This window comes from Aulostomus chinensis, chromosome 23 (assembly GCF_037954235.1).
Source record: "Aulostomus chinensis isolate RoL2024-O1b breed Wild chromosome 23, RoL_Achi_v1.0, whole genome shotgun sequence".
NCBI classification, from domain to species: Eukaryota; Metazoa; Chordata; class Actinopteri; order Syngnathiformes; family Aulostomidae; genus Aulostomus; species Aulostomus chinensis.
In genome coordinates this window covers 17,152,589-17,169,669 of record NC_141342.1, presented here as the reverse complement: position 1 = coordinate 17,169,669, position 17,081 = coordinate 17,152,589, and the positions used below count along the sequence as shown (strand labels likewise).

Here is a 17,081-nt window from a genome sequence, read left to right as displayed (position 1 = left end):
CCTGACTGTCATGTCAGTCTTTCATCTTGACCCAATCAGGAGTCCTGACTGTCATGTCAGTCTCTCATCTTGACCCAATCAGGAGTCCTGACTGTCATGTCAGTCTCTCATCTTGACCCAATCAGGAGTCCTGACTATCATGTCAGTCTCTCATCTTGACCCAATCAGGAGTCCTGACTGTCATCTCAGTCTCTCATCTTGACCCAATCAGGAGTCCTGACTGTCATCTCAGTCTCTCATCTTGACCCAATCAGGAGTCCTGACTGTCATCTCAGTGTGTCATTGTGACTAGCAGTCAGAAACCTGACTCTCATCTCAGCCGTTCATCTCGACCCAATCAGAATCTTGACTGTCATCTCAGCCTTTTATCTTGACCCGGAATCAGAACCCCGACTCATTCAGAATCTTGACTGTCAGTCCCAGTCCTGACTGTCCGTACTCACTTGGTGCAGCATCCATAACACAAATATTCCCTTACTACTCAGTTACCTTACAACTCCAATCACAATCAACACTGAAGAGTGAAACATTAATGAACGCCCACCATTATCTTGTCTAACTTTCTCTAGATGATGACGGTTGTGTTGGGGGGTGGGGGAAATCACCTCGTGACGTCATAGATACGCAGCGTCAGAGGCTAGCGACTAATTGGTGATTCGCTCCGCTGTCACCACGCGAGGATTGGCCTAAAAACTCTGCTCCAGGTGAGGCTCGAACTCACAACCTCGGCATTGCTCCGCTGCATACTGTCTTATAAGTACCGCGCGCTAACCGATTGCGCCACTGGAGCTTCCGGGTTCACCTTGTTCAAAAACAGTTAGAAGAACATATGAATATCTGAGTCGGATGTTTTCTTTTTTAAAATAATAATAATTATTATTATCATTGTAATCCACCGAGTGCATCGTGTAAAAGAAGGGACAAGGTGTTAACCTGCGCGGACGCTGCCGGTGGTCGCACCGCCGAAAGCGGCTTTTAAAAAGACGACTCACATGCTGCGTTCACGTACCTCTCATCAAGCTCCGAATTCAAAGAACAACATTACGACCTCTTGAATTTCATTGTCCCTGCTGGGAAAAAAAGAAAGCAACAAAATAACAAAACATATATATATATATACGTATAATATATACATATATATATACGTATAATATATATATATATATATATATATATATATATATATATATACGTATATATATATGTGTGTGTGTGTGTGTATGTATATATATATACGTATATACATACATATACACGTATATACATACACACACACACACACACACACACATATATATATATATATATATATATAAATGTAAAGGTGTTCCAAACAACAGGTATTGTACAGCAGGTCTTATTTCGTTTATTTATGATATGGACAATATATCAACGGCAGATTTTTAAACAAGCCAGGGCTCATTTTCATTTGTGCCCCTTTGACGGACGTTTTGCCATGAACAGAAACCACAAAGGCAGCAACAGAAAGTATTAATGCAAACTGCAATACTAATGTATTTAAACAAAAATTACAGTATATTTTCAAGTACGCAAAAAAAAATGCTTTCCTATGAAATCCATTCGTAAGATAATTGGCAGTACTTGAAGGTAGCAGTATTCCCTCATGTACTCTGTTGTGAAACAGCTAAAATGCTAAGTAGCCTTCATTTCAGTGGGTTCTTTGTCTTTAAATGTTTTACACCAAGGATCAGTTTTTATAAAATGGAGCAATTTGCTACAACTATGTGAAAATGACCATAGCACCAACCCACTCTAGCAGTTTGTTTTTTGTTTTTTGGGGATAAACAACCAGGGGTTGTCACTCCAGCCTCGGTGTGAAAATAATCCTGAGGTGGAACGTGGGCAAAGGTCTCCAGCCTCCAACACGGGAGGAGAGAGAGCTGGACATTCAAGGAAGGATGTACTCAACAACAAGGGTGGGGAATCACAGAATAACTCACAATGTGATACAATTTCAATAATGTGCGCACGATAATATCACAACACAGAGGTAATCAATGCATTGTGTAAAAGATTTATCAAATATATGCCACGATATCTGTACAATTGAAGACAAACACCCTCCAGAAGGCAAAAAACGGGGATTACTTTATCCATGGTTGATTTCTCAAATGTACAACAAAGCACAAAGTGTAGCTTAGTGTCTCTCTAAGCCACGTGTATCATAAATAGCTTGTTAACGCGGATCTGTTTATAGTTTTATATGATGATAATGTCTTAATGGAGCCCTGGAGTTTCATAGAGAGAAAAAAAAAACATTTAAAGTTCTTCGATTTGGTCCTGAGTCATTTATTAAAAGGTGGACTGAAGGTTAATTTGTGGCCTCAAAACATAATGCCCCCCCCCCCCATTTATTTCTTTTGAGGCCACAGGCTGCAACTCGTTCCCTCAATTTAGATATTTATTTACGGGCCTGGAGGTATAAGTTGTTACCACAATTTATGACAAGATATAACTGGTTCCCTCAACTTAGGTATTTTGTGGCCACATCATATAGCCTGTTCAAAAATATGAGATAGTATTGAATTGAGGGAACAAATTATGTCTTATTACCTCAATATATATCTTCTTTTTTTTATTCGAAATGGCAACATCAGAGCCCTGTGGGTTTTTTTTTTTAACAAAATATCAATGTTCATTAGAAGTAAGTGTACTGATACTGTATGAAGTACTGGCGTTTATAGCACTTTTCGTCTAATGCCCTGCCCCCGACGCAACAATCACATGTGGGTCTTATATTTGGTGCATTTACTGCTCCAGAAAAGTTCAAGTTTTATCTCAACTGTGCAGCTGTTATGGTATATTAACGGAAAACTTCTTCCCCAACTCCACGAGCTCCATCGCTGACTGACAAATCCAATTAAAACATGTGGGGTTCAGCCTGATTTGCGCCTTCAAGGAAAAATGCGTAGAAAACGAACCCAGGAAAAGTGCAGCGTTTGACTGCGGTTGCATTTTTGATGCTGCTCACGTGATAAAACTCTTCTGGACAAAACTCCACACGCTTACAGCAAAAAAATCCCCCCGGAGGCATTTTCAGGAGGGCTATTTATATTCTGAGAGCACTCCTCATTCCTCATCACTCTTCCAAGTTGCCATATTTCGTGGGGGTATTTCACGACATCCTTACGCCGGCCACGGCGTCTACCAGGCCCCATCAATCAACCCCCCCCCCCCCCGCCACCCCCATGAGCAACACAAGGCAGAAAGATGGAGGAGATGGATGGGAGACATGCTGTCATAATCTAAATGACTCAGGGAGACTGGACACCATAATCTGACATTGTGTTGTTGTTGTTTTTTATTATCGTTGTTATTATAATTCTCAGCATATTCATAATTCAACACATGACATACAGGGAACACTAACATAAACATTCTGAATGAAAGAGAAGAAATCATGTGACCCCCATCGGTCAGCGGAGGTTCTCACCTCAGAAAGACATGCGGCGGCGATGCCAGATTTGAAACTCAAGAGTGTGAACACACCTGAAGGCCGGTCGGATGACCTGGCGACGTTTTGAGGCCGCGCCCTCTGGTGATATTGTCATGCAGCAGAGGGAAGCAAAGAACAGCAGCTCATCCTCCTGCTTCAAAATGTTGCCAGTGCATCACAGCGTTGAGGAAAATGTTACAGATCCACGCCCCTTTCCGCTGCCCAGGAAGTGCTTTAGAACCCAAGTCAGGGTTCCGTAGGTTCAGTCGGCCACAGAATTGGATGAGTAGAATTTACAGTGCTGTAATGAAATATACAATATTTTATAGCCTACGTAAGGGAGGCTTAGCGCTAAGCTGCTGGATGTAAGCTGGCTCTCTTCGCCTTGTTCTAACTGGAGACTCTTCATGAATAACCTTTTTAGTTCTAGAGGTTCTGTTCAATATCGGTTCCACCTCACAGAGTTAAGGATGAAGGTTTGCAGCAGCCGTTTCTTAAAAGGCCACCAGTACCGTCTTGTGTTGTGCATTTTTTTTTTTCAATATTAGTGTTGGACACTCGTCTCCTCTTGCAGTACAAAAGAAGCTTGTTATTGATGAAAAACACTGTAAAAAGTCTTGCTAAGTATAGTTGTCTGATTCCTAGTAAAAACCAAAAAAAAAACAAAAAACAAGCTTGTTTTATTGTACTTATTACAAGCCCCCCCCCCCCCCCCCCAAATCTCAACAGTGTTGGCAATGACCAAACATCTGCCAATGTAGTAAAGAAATGTACTTGTTAAAGGAACACACCAATTTTGGGGGGAATACACTTGATGTCGACCCCCAGAGTTAGACCAGAAGATAGATCCCACTCTCGTGTCTTTTTGTGGATTAGGGAGCTGCAGACCCACAGACCCACTGCTAGTTAGCTTAGCGCAATGAATGGTAGTGGATGGGAAGTGTTAGCATACCTCTCTCAAACGTAAGGACTGGGGTTTTTACAGTGGTAACCCACATCCTCTCTAACAAAGTCGGCCCCCGCTCGGCGGTGGACAGTTGCTCCTTATGTCATCACCAGCAGAACAAAGTTAAGATAATAGTTCCAGCTACATGATCTATTCTAAGATTACTTCTCATTTTTAAATGATTTCATTACAAATATTACAGAAAACCCTTAATGCAGGCAAAGACTGTTTTTTTGGTTGTTGTTTTTTTTTTGCTAAAAGCGTACCTGACGACTTTTGGCGAAGGTGTGCTAACACTTCCCATACACTACCATTCACTGTGCTAAGCTAACTAGTAATAAGCTGGCTCGTGTGGATCTTAGCTCCCTACTGGACACTCAGAGAGGAGAGGGGTGTGTATCCTCTTGCCTGGCTCTGGAGAGGATGACTTGACCCCACCCCCCCACCCCCCCAAAAAAGTTAGTTCTTCACATTTCTTCAACGTAAACCCGTTTACCCTGTTTCGGTCTTACAATAACTGAGATTTTGAACTGGAAATTAGACAAATATTTTTGGCAAAACTTTGGTTTTTACAGTGTATGATCATAGCCTTTCCGTCTGGTGGGTGTTTGCGGGAGATGGCTCGTTGTTTGAACGGTGCAAATAAAATCAACTACGGGTCTCCTTGTGTTGTAACTTAATGGACTCTTTAATCCAGCACCTACCCCACCGAGGTTTCATCGACTTGCACATGACTACTCTGATTTATAAAAGAAAGTTATCTCCCACAATGCATTTCCCAACCCCCATCCCATCCCTCCCATCCCCCCACCCCCACCCCCACCACCACTTGTTTTCCCAAAACTTACAAACTGCTAAAACTTCACAAGTCACAATCAACACAAAAGTCACACAAAGTTCGGTTGTTATGTCCATCCATAAAAATTAAGAACGGCACACATCATGTTCTCACATACACACTCTCACATGCGCTCATGTATGGATACACTCACTTAAAAATTAGTTAGGTTCACCTGGATAAAACCGGGTTATCCTGGGAGCTGAATGTCTGGTCGGCTTACGGTTAAATTAATCTCTCTTCAGCAGATTCCATCACAACCGAAGATTAAAATCCTCGTAAAGATGTTGCATTTGACATTTGTGTCCGAGTGTGCCTAATAAATTGGCAAGTGAGTGTATGTACAGACACATTCCCAGCGATTAAAGACAGGTCAGGTGTATGTTTCTATTGCATCACGGCTCATCACATCCGTCCGCTGCCAAACTGTTAGACAGACGGATAAATTATTATTAAAAGCAAAAGGAGGGGTTTTTTTTGTTTCGTTTTTTTTGTTGTTGGGTTGGGGGGGTTTTTTTCACGAGAGAAAAAGAGGTGTTCGTGCGTATGCAATTAGAGTGTGAAGGGTCCAGGTTCAATCAGTCGTGGATGACAATGGGGCCTCGCATCCTCAGGCTGGGGTGAGGGTGTGGCGGGGCGAGGACGAGCCCCTGCGGTGGACCCTGGGAGACCCTGCGTAGGGTGATCTGCTCGCAGGGCTGCCGGCAAGCGTGCCTCAGCTGAGAGCGGGACAGCAGCCGTCTGGCCCTCCTGCAGGGGTGGAGACAAGACAGGGCCATAAGCGAAGATGCACTGATGAAGGGATTACATCAGTTCCATAAAGTCTGAACAAATTCTATTCTTAAGTTCTCCAAAATTGATTTGCCTTCTCTTAGAGAGGCTGTGTTGCACTCCTGTCTCCAACTTTAAAAGAACACCGCCAGCGTTTTGGGGAAATGTTTGCCATCCTAACGAGGGCCGGACAAGAAGATCTAGGCAATGTGGCAGCAACAGAAGGAGCTTCATATGAGAGTAAAGTAAGTCATTCCAAAGTTTCTTATCTATGACAAAAAAAAAGATAAACGAGAGAATATAAGATGAATACATTTCATAAAGAGGAAAGACCGCAAGAGGGAGAAAAAAAACCTTGATAGAGAGGGAGAACATAATCAGAAACACTTTTTCTCATTTTAAAGGGATTCACTCAAGCAATGTGCAACCTGTTCTGAGCATCGGAAACAGACGAACTAATGAACATCTCTATTGTTAGGAAAGCACCAAGAACATCCGCAGGATTTAAGTGGCTTATCAAGGGGCTCGGTTGGCATTCACTACACGCCAGACCGCTGGCCCACTCTGACGAGAGTGCACGTGGAATTCATCTGGATATAAATAACCTCCATGTATTGAATGCACAGCAAAGCCATTTTTGTGTGCTTCTATACTCTCCCGACCTCTCAGTGTAAAAAAAAAAGAAAGAAAGAATTTTTCTTAAGTTCTGAACTGGAAAGAAAACCTAAACCCAGTTTCCTCTAGATCCCTGCTGCTGATACAAGAGCACTCATGAAGACAGCGCACAGTACGAAGCCTGGACATTCAAGCACGGTAAATGTGCTTGAGAGGACATGCATCAAACACACACGTACGCGCGCGCACACACGCACACATCTGTCAGGTACAATGTTCGCCGCAGACATATGTATCGCTAGAGCAGGAGATGAAACGAACAGGACGGATTATAACGCTGTGCTGCTGTTTGTCTGTTCAGCTGCGCGTTGAAAGGTCGAGAGCAAACATGTCAAATCTATTCTCAAACACGTGGAGCTGCTGAGCGCCGCTCTCTTTCTACTCTCCCTCTTCTCCAAATTCTCAACATCCTCCATTAAGTTGCAGCGTTAACATGAACAACAACCAGAAAAAAAAGAGAAAAAAAAGCTAAAGGCAACTTCTGTTCGCGTCCCAACATCTCTGGAACACCTCGAGGGAAAAATCTCTTCAAATTTGTCTGCTGGGACTCAAGGATGAACTGAAAATGTTGGAGCGGTAAGAGGCATACAGCTATAATTTATTATTTTTTTTTACATGTGCCACAAACATCTGCTTGGACTCAAGGATGAAACCAAACTACTTGGGGGGGTCAAAGGGTAAACTCGAACCTCACACGAATGCAGAATCTCTGGAAAACAGAGAGGGAATTCTCCAAATTTGCCCCCCCCCCCAAAAAAAACATCCACTGGGACTCAAGGATGAACCGAAAACATTGTGGAGGTCAAAGGTCACTGTGGCAGGCAGACAACGCAGAGGGATACGGCCACAATTTTCCATTATTTTACGAATGTAGTAAAAATTTTTGGAATACCTCACGATTTTGCCGCCAACCTCCACTGGGATTCAAGGATGAATTGAAAATATTTGAAGGGTCAAAGGTTAAGAGGCAGAGAAGCCTCATATCTCTGGAACACCTTTGAGGAATTTCATCAAATTTGCCACAAACGTCCACCGAGACTCAAGGACGAACTGAAAACATATCGGGGGTCAAAGGTCACTGTAACAGGCAGACAAAGCAGAGGCATACAGCTACAATTTTTATTATCTTTACTAGTTTTCTCAACAGTTAGGGTTACAACATACAACAAAGTTTGTTAGCGGAACCTTCACCAATACTTTCACTTCGATTACGGTTCCTAAAATCCACAATCCACAAAACTGAAGTTAATGAACACATTACACTACAAATCTATGCTTTTATTTTTCAGTTCACCGGCATCTCCACACACTCCGGGTTCTCCAAACAGGAAGATAAAAAGCAATTTACCAAAATATGCTTTAGCTTCATTTATCTGTTTTAACTTTTTAGTGTTACGTTTCAACATGCGAGCATTTTTTTTTTCCACTCAAAGAAGTTTTACAACATTAAGAAAATAAAAGATTTCATCTTTAGGTACTGAAGAAGAGTTCCTCGACAGCTGGAAGTGCACCAATTCACATTTTTCAATTCCAATTGGATACCAGAACTCTTTTTTTTTTTTTTCCTTAAATGTTATCGTTACTCTTATTGTTGTTGTGGGCATTATTTTTAAACCATATATCACTTTATCAGTCACATTTGAATGCATTCCAATGCTGTTTATTTGAACTGTACATATATACATTAAAAAAAAATGGATCGATCACATGTCTCACGTTACGTCAGGTTTATGATCCGATACGAGCTCTGGAATGGAATCTAGGAATCTCTGCGACATGAAGGTGAATGACGCAGCTATCGGATTCCGATATTCCATTCTAAAGCAACCAGCTGGTTCAGCAACAGTAACGAGTCACGCCACGGTGTGCGTGTGTCATCCTGGGAGCTCATTTCAAAGTAGCTGTGAGCGTCTTCACGCCTAATGTGAAAAACATTAGCGACCTTTGAAACGTCGCGGCCAGAAGACGAACCTCACCGGTTCTCTGACCTTCCGTTTAGCTCCACAATCAGTTTTTAATTCTCTTGTTCAGTGACTTATTGATTCATGCCCTCATAGATACATATAGAATTTCATCATGAGCTCATTTTTTTTTTCTACGTACTCTACTTTGGAGTCACTATGCAAAAACACTACGTAACCTGTGTTAGGAAAAGCACTAACTAATTTGCTGCCTTTTTCAGTTCCTTCGTCTTGAATAAGTGGGCGTGATCTCTCACTCCCATCCCTCTCTCTGCTCTGTGACACGCTGCATTCTTCACCACACTAAGAGAGAATAAGAGAGGGAGAAGAAAATGAAACGTCCGATCATGCAGATCTATGAAGCATCCTCACAGAAGCATTAATTGTGTAGTAGGAGAGCGGGTGGCAGCAGAACACAACAAAGGCTGCAGCTCGCACGCACACACGCACGCACGCGCACACACACACACACGCACGCACGCGCGCGCGTTGATGTTGATTTTGGCGGTGAGCGATTGATCCGTATGAGTGCAGCCATGGTTAATGTGGTAATGATATTTCCACTCAGGGCCTGGCCGTGCCTGGCTCCTCGCTGGCCCATCTGCACTAGTTAGCAGCTCTAATTTTAGCTGCGGCGGTCCGAAGGCGGCTGCGAGGGCTGGGTGCCATGGCTCATTTAGACACGGGCTTAATGGAAGAACATCTTTCTCTCTCACATACAGACATGCCGGCCATTATCAGCATGCACACGTTTGGGCCACAGTGTCTGAGAGTGTGTGTGTGTGTGTATGTGTGTGTGTGTGTGTGTGTGTGTGTGTGTGTGTGTGTATCGAGAAAAATATCAAAAAGATAAATACATGGAAAAAAAAAGAAAATGTAACCCTGAGTATTAATGATAAGGGATAAGATAAATATATATTGCATGATTTAATATTTATTTTTATGAATATAATTTAAAATGCTCGCAAATAAGTATATAAAAATAGACATCGCATATTAATGTACGTAGGCCTGAGTCTTTTCTTTTTTTTCCAATGTACAGAATATTTATGTTAAATACGTCAGATTCTAACGTTAAACTTCTGACAACAGGACTGAGTTTGCTTTTGATATCTGAACGTGCTGAACGTTTGCACACCTTTTTTAGTTTCATCCATTTCTCCATTCATTTCTGTTGATCGCTGATTAGATGCTGACGTACTTGTTTGTGTTTTTAATTCAAAACTTCTTCTTCTTCTTTTTTTAATTTCAGTGCTTCACAATGAAAACAGCTTGTATCAGGCAGACATGAACTTTACATTCAGTCACAGTAAACTCAGTGCTGATGGACTGAAATTTGGGTTCTTGAGATGTTTGGATTACTGGTAGTTTCAACCTTTTGTTGTTTTTTGTTTAAATGGTGTACATTTACTGCAGTTTTCAGCAAATTTAACTGCTGCCAAAAATAAAAGCCATGCCGGCCAATCAACTGTGGCTCACTGGATGCTGAGACGTCACATTTGATCATAAAAGGCGGGAAATTAGGCGCTTTTTAAAAAAAAAAAATTATTATTATTGTCGTTCATTCAAAACAAAACAAAAAAAGTGAAGGAATAAACAAAAAAACTTGAATTTAGTTTGTGATTTGATTTCAAATAAATGATCTACCGACGTAGCGTTTAGCGAGACAGGTCCTGCCCCGCCCGTAAATCACTGAACGGTTGAGTTACCGCGTTCAACGACTAAACTACTGAACAGTTAAGAGTTGAAAATTCACAGTTTTCTTTCAAAACCAAACTATTTTCAATCAAACATTTTCCTAAATTAACGTTTATCCAGTGTGCATGATAACGATGTGTCATGAGTGTTTGTTTGTTTGTTTGCCCGCCAAGCAGGGAGCTCACGCGACCAGCCGAGGAGCTCGGGTCGCTTCTGTGGTGTTTGTCTGGCTTTTAGCAGAATTATGCAGAAACTATGAAACCGGATTTCACCTGCTGCCTCCACCCAAGGATGGAGAAGCTGCTTTTGGTTGCCGAGTTCTGATTTTATCCGATCTTGTTTAGATTTTGGCTCCTAACGCGAAAGGAACTTGGCCCGAGCTCCTCAGCTTCTGTTCTTCTTGTTCCGCTTGTCGTTTGAAGTACCAGAAAAAAGGAACGAACCTCGTCAAAATAAAACGACTAAACTCCATGACTACATAAACAAAACTAACCACATTCCAAAAAAAACAAAACAAAAAAAAAAGCTAAAAACCTTCCACATTAACTACGTTTCTCTCCTGCTTGGTTTCTGCGTGCTTTCGTTTTCACGTTCACTTTGTCTTGTTTTTGTCAGTTATGAAGCTCTTAAGGTCATGAATTATCCGTACAAATAAATTTGCCCTGCCTTTCCTAAATGCACCTTTCACCCTTCAGATCCTCTTTGTTAATAAAGAGACCACAGCCTGTCGAAATCAGAGCTACAGTTTTTCTTCCCTGTGTGACCTGTCGTTCAGCTTTCTTCCCGGTTCTCGGCATCACTGGACTAAAAGGAACTTTTCCGTCACAGCTCAGCATCCCTTGTTTTTCCCTTCACACGCATGCACACAGATATTCACAGTAAGGCAAACAGAGTTCAGAAAAGGGTCACCTTTGCTTACCTGGTCTCCCGGGTGACGAGGAAAAAGCTGTCATCAGGGGCATCGATCCAATTGGGGCGTCTCTTACGGATCATCACTCCTCCCCTGGTGTTCCCACTGCTGCTGTTGCGGCCATTATGCTGCCAAAATATGAATAAACGTGATTTAATTAAAATGATCTGTCACGCAGGTGGGTTTGATCTGTGTAATAAAAGGTGTTGGGGCCCCTACCAGGAGAGCTCCAGCTGTTGTACCTGGGTTCTCTGCAGAGCAAAACCAGCAGAGTGACAGAGAGATGCGTGAGGGGATCGCTCAGTTGTGAGTAGTATTTGATTAGTTTTCCTAATAACAAGTGTTGCAACTAATGACTGTGTTTCAATGTCAGTAGAAATTGTAAAGTTACCAATAAAAAACAAAGTGTCAGACTGAAGTTGAATCATCCAAATTATCCAAATGACCCCCATCTGCTGATTCGTTTTCATTAGAATTAGTTGTCATTCTCTCCAACGGGCTAGTTTAGATAAGAAATGGCAGAAAAGGTTATCAACTCCGGGCGTATTTCCACTAATTTGATTTAATCAAGCAAAAGGAAGACAAGAACATTGGATGTAAACACTGACTAGTCCCCAAAGGTTCATTCACATTAAAATTAAAAGCAAAAGGGGATGCATTTTCCAATATATATATATATATATATATTCTTTTGGAGGACAGGAGTGCTTAACAAGATTTAATACAATTTTCTTGAGAAGTGTACCTGAGCGCCTCTCGGGCTCAGTCCTGCTGTGGTGATGGTAGCTTCGTTTTCCCAGCATGCCATGGGGTCCGTGTGGGAGTGAGGAGAGGAGGCGACGAGGGGGAGGCGTCTGCAGGCCAGCGGTGCGGTGGGAGCGAGGGGCGTGCGCCGCCGGACGGGACTCTGGAAGACACACCACACGGGAGCTGCATCAACTGGCTCCTACACGCTTTCAACTCTGGACTTGAGTCACATGACACTGAATTAGACGATTGAACGTGTGTGTTGATTTACCTAGAAACTGCAGAACACTGGTCAGAGTGCTCCTTTGGGCGGCTCTGGTTTTGGGTAGGCGTGTCCCCTGACCTTCTGACACCCTTAACATATCTAAACCAAACATGCACACACAAACATATAAATGCATATTTTACCAACCACTGCAGCGGCTCTCAGACTGATCCCTTGCTCTCTTGTCTGAAATACACATTCTAGATAAATATGTATATTTCGCATCGATATTTCAGCAGAACCATGCATTTAATGTTGATGTATTAAATCAGTGGTCATTTATTTATTCCAACAGATGTTTGATGTAAATGATTTTTTTGAAGGTGGAGCAATTCAGTTAATAGTAACTGGCATTCAGGGATGACCACACATACACATACAGATGTAAGTACATGCTTCAACACACACACACACACACACACACACACACACACACACACCCGAACAAAAAACACATACATCTAAATATGAGGGTGTTATGGCAGCAGGCACTGAAGTTTGAATCCATGCTGTAAGGGGAAGGAGGCGTGCCTTTGCGGTCCCCTCTGGGCTCGACAGCCAATCAAGAGAGGTGTGGTGGATTTGATGGACAAGTAACACAAGACACATGAAGCACAAAGACTCGGAGGAGATGCTTTCAGGTGCGACTTTATTGGACTCTCACATTCATTCACACAGTGATGAAAGAAAAGAGCAAAAAGGAGGTAGAAGATGAGGTGAGAATATTGCAACAAGTCGTTGAAAATGAAGGAAGCGGCAGAGTGGAGGGGAGAATGATTCTGGGAGGTGAATCCTGTCCACAGCATTTACAAGACAACAGGATGGCTTCGTGTGAAGACTATGATTCGAGGACAGGAGGTGAATGGTAGGGTGACGGACCATCCAAGAGGATTTGGAGGACTCCTTATGGGAGACGCTGGGGGGTGCAGGCAGCAGCAAAGCAGTCAAAGAGAAGGAATTTAATCTTTCTTTTTTAAACCCCAGGAAGTCTCTTTCCTAAAGCTTCCACTTGCCTCATTTCAAGTTTAATCAGGCCAAAGCTGTCTAAAGCTCATTATCCAACACAATTGTCTAAAACACTCACAAAAAAAAAACCCAACACAATTTACAGTTTGAAATGCAAAAAATGAATTTTTTTTAAAAAAGTAAAAAAAAAAAAACAAAAAAACCCCAGATGAAGCTGAGATTCAGCATTTACAACGAGGAATCACCCTGGGTGAAACGTTCGTGGCGCCAAAGCACAAAGTTAGGAGCGCCTTCGCCAGGAGCGCCGCGCAAAATAGAGCTTCTCTTAATAAAATACTTTTCTCTCTACCGCAGCAAATATCCAGCTCAGACTAAAATGTGAGCTCAATTACAGGCTAGTTCTTAATTACTAGAGCGATGTGTGTATCTTCAATAGAGCGTGTAGGTGGGGAACAGCTTTGTTTAACCAGTAAATCTTCGCGTTTAATCCCGACCATGGCTTTCAGTTCACAGTAACTAAGAACCATAAAAGATTTAAAAATAAAAACACTGAATGAAAAGATGATCAGAACTCATAGTTATGAGGACAGGCAGTCTTTATTGGAAACAGGGGATGGGAGAATACAAAAACCAAAATAATAATAACAATAATAAAAACAGAGACAGACGGAGGGCAGAGTTGGGTAAAGATGGGTAGGGCAGTCAGGGTGAGGAGGGGTGGCGAATGTATGTGTGTGTGTGTGTGTGTATATGTGGCTCTGTATGCGTGTGTGTGTGTGTGTGTGTGTGTGTGTGTGTGTGTGGTCTGCAAGTGTGTTGGTGAGGCAGAAGTTAGGAGGAATTGAAAGAGCTCTTACACTCTGCCTTTATGGCCCCACAGTTAATGGGAACAAAGGGCCGGCGCGCAGCACGGCGCAGCCTGATGATGTCACGGCACATGTGCCGGGCCAGCTTGGTGAGGCGGGTGGCCTGCAGCAGGAAAGCCTGCTTGGTCTTCATGGAGGACTTGGGGCTTCCGCTATTTCGCATCGGAACCATGTGGTTGGACTGGCGAGGGGCGTGACTCCGGGAACGAGACTCCTGCGAGGGACGGAGGGACAGAGAGGAGAAGCTTCAGCTCTAACACCCGGCCCAAAGAGTCTCTTTCACCATCGGCTTCTTGTTCTACATGTTGATGGCCACTGCCATTTTTTTTTTTTTTTTTTTAAATTGGAACATATCAGAAGAAAGAGTAAAGTCACTTTTTTAACTTGTAAAAGAATGTTCTTGTAAGTGCATCCCTCCTTTTTCTTTTCTTTTTAAATCAACACTTGAAAGATGAAGACAGATTAAAGTAAAACCATCAGTTGCAGACAAAAAGCTGAGAAAACAAACATTTTTGTAAAAGGAGTGATTATCAGGCATGAAATTGATCTGATAATTGTATTCATTCATTTTGGGGCTTTGTCTCATTCCAGTACCGTCACTGTGATTTATACTTTCAGAAACAAACCCCAGTATTTGGCCGGGTGAGGCTGCCGCTCAGACAACCAGCGCATCTCTGCCTGACTGCAGGGCTGAGTTGGTGCGCTGCTGGAGCTTCCAGTTACCGCATCATGTTAGCGTTATACTGCTAACAACTGCATTTACACCTCAAATATCCTATAAACACGAACGTCCCATGAACCTTTAGCCACAGAGTTGATCCACGGCAGTGATTCTACATCCGGTGTAAAAATCTGCAGCCTTCAGCTGAGGGAACCTACAGAGATGCCGACTACTGGGTTGGCCTGTGAAATGACGCCATCCATGCGACTCTACGAGTCCCAGGCACTTCCAGTTATAATTTCAGAACGAAAAAGCAAACTGGTAAAAATACTTTCCTCCAGTCAAACTGTAGCGGCTAATGTTGCTTCATGATGATGAATCCAAGTGTTTCTGGACTGCTTTTTACGGGTGAGTGAGCCTAACATTTTGTTTCAGCAACTACGAGGCCGAGCGAATAAAACCTCCACACAATACTGAAAACAACTACCATCTACAACCCTTCCTGGAGAGCAATGAACAATACAACATTGGTGACAGCAGACTTTAGCTCAGAGCTGGTCTACTTGACGGCTCAGGATAAACTGGGAGCTAATGGGGCACTACAGCATGGAGGCAAGTGGAGGAGATGCTAGCTCGAATGGGGGACAAGGGAAGTTAAGGAGGATCGATGAAGCTCATTCAAGCTCTTTATTTGTGTCCTGGGACAAAGAAACCCTGCATGAGACAAATCTTTCTTCATCTTAGGTTGGAGTCACACCTGACTCATTTGGAGCAGTCGTCTCCAAACCTCCCCAGCGGTAAGTGTTTGTTCGACCTTGGGTGAACTCAGCAAATGCACTTTGGATAAAACTAGCAAGCCGTGATCACCATCAATGGGAGGTCTCACCTCGCTGGTGAGTTTCAGTGAGAATGCCAACTCGGCCTGCCAAAACAACTATGCAACATTAATAAGAGGCTTAAAAGTGAGTTGTACTCCCAACAGAACATTCAGTTTTAAATTCAGGTACAATCTTACACTTCTAGAGTCCAAATCCAGAACACCACTGGTTCCATCAGGTAACTATGGACTGGAGACCCCAGAGAGCACTGAGTCGTGTTAGCCTATGCTAGCTCGTAGTGACGGCTATGCTGCAGGGGTGCAAACCTTCGGTACTGTGCGTATGCATGTGTACTACTCAGTGCTGACATAAACATACTCAGGGAGGTCAGGCCTGGGGGAAAAGGGGACATGGGGGCACAACCACACTCAGACTTTTACAAGACAACAAAGCCAGGTGTGAATGCGCCTTTACAAGGTATCTGCTCGCCGCCAGTGTCCCTTTAATGGCAGTTAGACAAAAAGGACCGATTTTGCCAACATGGTATGAGAGACTGTGATATTTTGAGCTCGTTGAATAGTCGACAGCTGAGACTACAGTTAAAACACTGTAGATATTACATACGATTTGGGCAGCCAGTTGTTCTTCTCCCAGGGCCGCATCTCACTAAGACATGGCTACACTTCATAATGAGCCCTTTTCTGTAAGACCCACGGCCTGGTTCTAGCTTACAGACCCGCAGAGCCCCTCTCTTCATCAGCTGAAACCACATCCCCTCATGTTCCACATTCATGACTTCTGACAAGAGCTTACATTGCTTGCTGGACTGGGGGAGGTCCTCTCCTCTGGGCCCTCGGCTCTGCTTGGCATCTTCAGGCCGCCGTACTTCTTCCAATACATCCAACAGGAAACGCAAAGGCGGCATTGCATGTTTGGAGGTCCCCATGAGTACCACTGGGCAGACTGCATGGCTGTTGATTTACAAGATGCATGAATGCTGGTTAGAGTCGCCGAGGAGGATCACTGAGACCTAAGACGTTCCCTCTATCACTGCACCTCCAAGGAGGCCCACGATTACGATTTCTCTGTCTAAAGACACTGAATTATTTCAGGCCAATCCAAATCTCCTGGCAGATACACACCAGTTATTTATCTTTTTTATTAACATTGTAGGACTTCTAATTGACAGGATGTTCAGAGGCCAGAGTGGGTGTCTTCGCACACACACACAAAGAGGCAGAAAGTGTTTAAACTTTTCTAATAATTCACTCGTTACACAGCTTTTTTTGGGGGGGGCCAGAATTTTTGTCGTCTTTCAAACAATTTAGCAAGATTCCTGCAAGTTTCAACAGGGTAGATTTAGAACTTAACAATTAACTTTTCACAGCCATAAAAGCAAAAAGGTGTTCAGGAAATTACCGTACTGGTTCTGCATTTATGCTCAGACAAAGTGAGGCGTTCTCACAAGAAGAATTTACTGAGACCCATCAAAATCCAACACC

The 17,081-nt window shown here is 43.0% G+C and overlaps 1 protein-coding gene and 1 non-coding gene across 3 annotated transcripts in view; both read right to left on the bottom strand.

Annotated features, from left to right (window-relative positions):
- Window positions 1-696: 696 nt before the first annotated feature.
- Window positions 697-790, bottom strand: trnai-uau (transfer RNA isoleucine (anticodon UAU)). The gene is made up of 2 exons: window positions 753-790; window positions 697-732 (listed from the first exon to the last, which is right to left on the bottom strand). It is a non-coding gene; the product is annotated as a tRNA-Ile (tRNA).
- A 4,436-nt stretch (window positions 791-5,226) lies between these two features.
- The window catches only part of mta3 (metastasis associated 1 family, member 3), a 29,804-nt gene continuing 17,949 nt past the window's right edge, over window positions 5,227-17,081 (bottom strand). The window contains exons 13-19 of one of the 2 annotated variants that reach the window (XM_086194961.1): window positions 16,393-16,550; window positions 14,092-14,314; window positions 12,275-12,367; window positions 12,002-12,163; window positions 11,476-11,507; window positions 11,266-11,384; window positions 5,227-5,991 (exon numbers count right to left, since the gene is read on the bottom strand). In XM_086194961.1, coding sequence (XP_086051087.1) covers window positions 5,820-5,991; window positions 11,266-11,384; window positions 11,476-11,507; window positions 12,002-12,163; window positions 12,275-12,367; window positions 14,092-14,314; window positions 16,393-16,550 — 959 coding nt within the window. In that variant the 3' untranslated portion in view covers window positions 5,227-5,819. Of the gene's footprint in view, window positions 5,992-11,265; window positions 11,385-11,475; window positions 11,508-11,647; window positions 11,756-12,001; window positions 12,164-12,274; window positions 12,368-14,091; window positions 14,315-16,392; window positions 16,551-17,081 lie in introns of those variants that run through there. The other variant, XM_086194962.1, reaches the window with a different exon arrangement.